The 1745-nt window shown below is 39.7% G+C and overlaps 1 protein-coding gene across 1 annotated transcript in view; it reads left to right on the plus strand.

The window, feature by feature from the left end:
• The window catches only part of LOC106875571 (U3 small nucleolar RNA-interacting protein 2), a 19536-nt gene that overhangs the window by 10124 nt on the left and 7667 nt on the right, over window positions 1-1745 (plus strand). The window contains exon 6 of the mRNA XM_014923776.2: window positions 439-682. Coding sequence (XP_014779262.1) covers window positions 439-682 — 244 coding nt within the window. The remainder of the gene's footprint in view (window positions 1-438; window positions 683-1745) is intronic.

Raw genomic sequence — 1745 nt, forward strand, 5'->3', positions numbered from 1 at the left:
GTGTGTGTGTGTGTCTCCCAGCCATTGCTTGACGGCCAATGTTGGTGTGTTTATATCCCCCTAACTTAGCAGTTCGGCAAAAGAGACTGATAGAATAAGTACTCAGCTTACAAAGAATAAGTCCTGGGGTAGATTTGTTTGACTAAAGGCAGTGCTCCAGCATGGCCGCAGTCAAATGACTGAAACAAATAAGAGTTAATCATGCATTACTTCATAGGTTTGAGGTATCATTTATGTGATTGTTTATTTTTAGAATGACATTGTAGGGTAGGTATGAGAGGCTGGATATGGCCAGTTTGAATGTAAAACATGTGGAATATCTGGGTCAGATGTGGCTGGTTAAACTGCTAAAATACTTAGGATTCACTTTATAGATGAATAAATATCATAATTTCTCATTTGTGGCATCGTTTTTAATCTTATTTTTGTTTGTTTTAGTATCTTCCACCAGAAAGTTCTGATATTACATACCTTAAAGGACACAAGCTACCAATCACCTGTATTGTAATCACTCCAGATAATAACTATATTTTCAGTGCTTCCAAAGATTGCTCCATTATCAAATGTAAGCCTTTTGGATCTTTTTTTTGTTGTCTTTTTCCATGTAGCTTATCTTTTGCAGTCTGTGTGTGTGTTCTTGTGAGTTCCTGTACATTCATGTTGTGGTTATATTTCCAAATTTGTTAGTGTATGTATGTGTGACTCTTTCTCACATATGGTGTGGTTATGTGTTACATATGAATGAGGAGAGCTATGTGAGGAAGTGCCACTCCCTAACTGTAGAAGTAGACCCAAGAAGACATGGGATGAGGTGGTGAAGCATAACCTTTGAACATTGGGCCTCACAGAGGCAATGATAGGAAACTGGGACCTTTGGAGATACGCTGAAATCGAGAAGACCCGGTAACTAAAGTGAAATCGCAGCCACGAATGTCTGGCCCTGTTAAGAGTACCCCTGATGTGTCGGGTGATAGGATATACTTGAGAAGACCTGTTGAGTCAAGTAAAACCAATATTGTAGCCCTGGCCAGTACCCACTGACTGGCCCCCATGCCGATGGCACATAAAAAACATGATCTATGCCAGGCCCGCCTGACTGGCTCCTGTGCTGGTGGAAGGTAAAAAGCACCCACTACACTCTTTGAGTGGCTGGCTTTAGGAAGGGCATCCAGCTGTACAAACATTGCCAAATCAGATTGGAGCCTGGTGCAGCTGCTAGCTCTTGGGGAAATTTCAAACCTGGGTTCTCATTCCTAAGGTATTTATCATTGTTATTATTATTATTATTATTATTATTATTATTATGATTATTATTATTATTATTCAGGTCACTGCCTGGAAACGAACTTGGAATCTTGGTGTTAGTAGCCTGCACTCTTAACCACTACGCCATATGCCTGTGGGCTTTTTTTTTCTTATTTTTTTAGTTGATGTTTTTTCCAACGGTTGTAATGGATCCTCGCACTACGCCATATGCCCATGGGCATATGGTGTAGTGGTTAAAAGCGTGGGCTACTAACTCCAAGATTCCGAGTTCGATTCCAGGCAGTGACTTGAATAACAACAACAACAACAATAATAATAATAACATCGAAAAATACCTTAGGAATGCGAACCCAGGTTCGAAATTTCTGCAAGACACCTGATGGAAGCTGGAGAGTATATCAGCTGAAACGTTGTGTTAACAACAAACAAGATGAGGACAAATATACGTCAATTGTAAATAATGTAATTTTGTCTTGTTA

Source organism: Octopus bimaculoides, chromosome 20 (genome assembly GCF_001194135.2).
Source record: "Octopus bimaculoides isolate UCB-OBI-ISO-001 chromosome 20, ASM119413v2, whole genome shotgun sequence".
Classification (NCBI taxonomy): domain Eukaryota; kingdom Metazoa; phylum Mollusca; class Cephalopoda; order Octopoda; family Octopodidae; genus Octopus; species Octopus bimaculoides.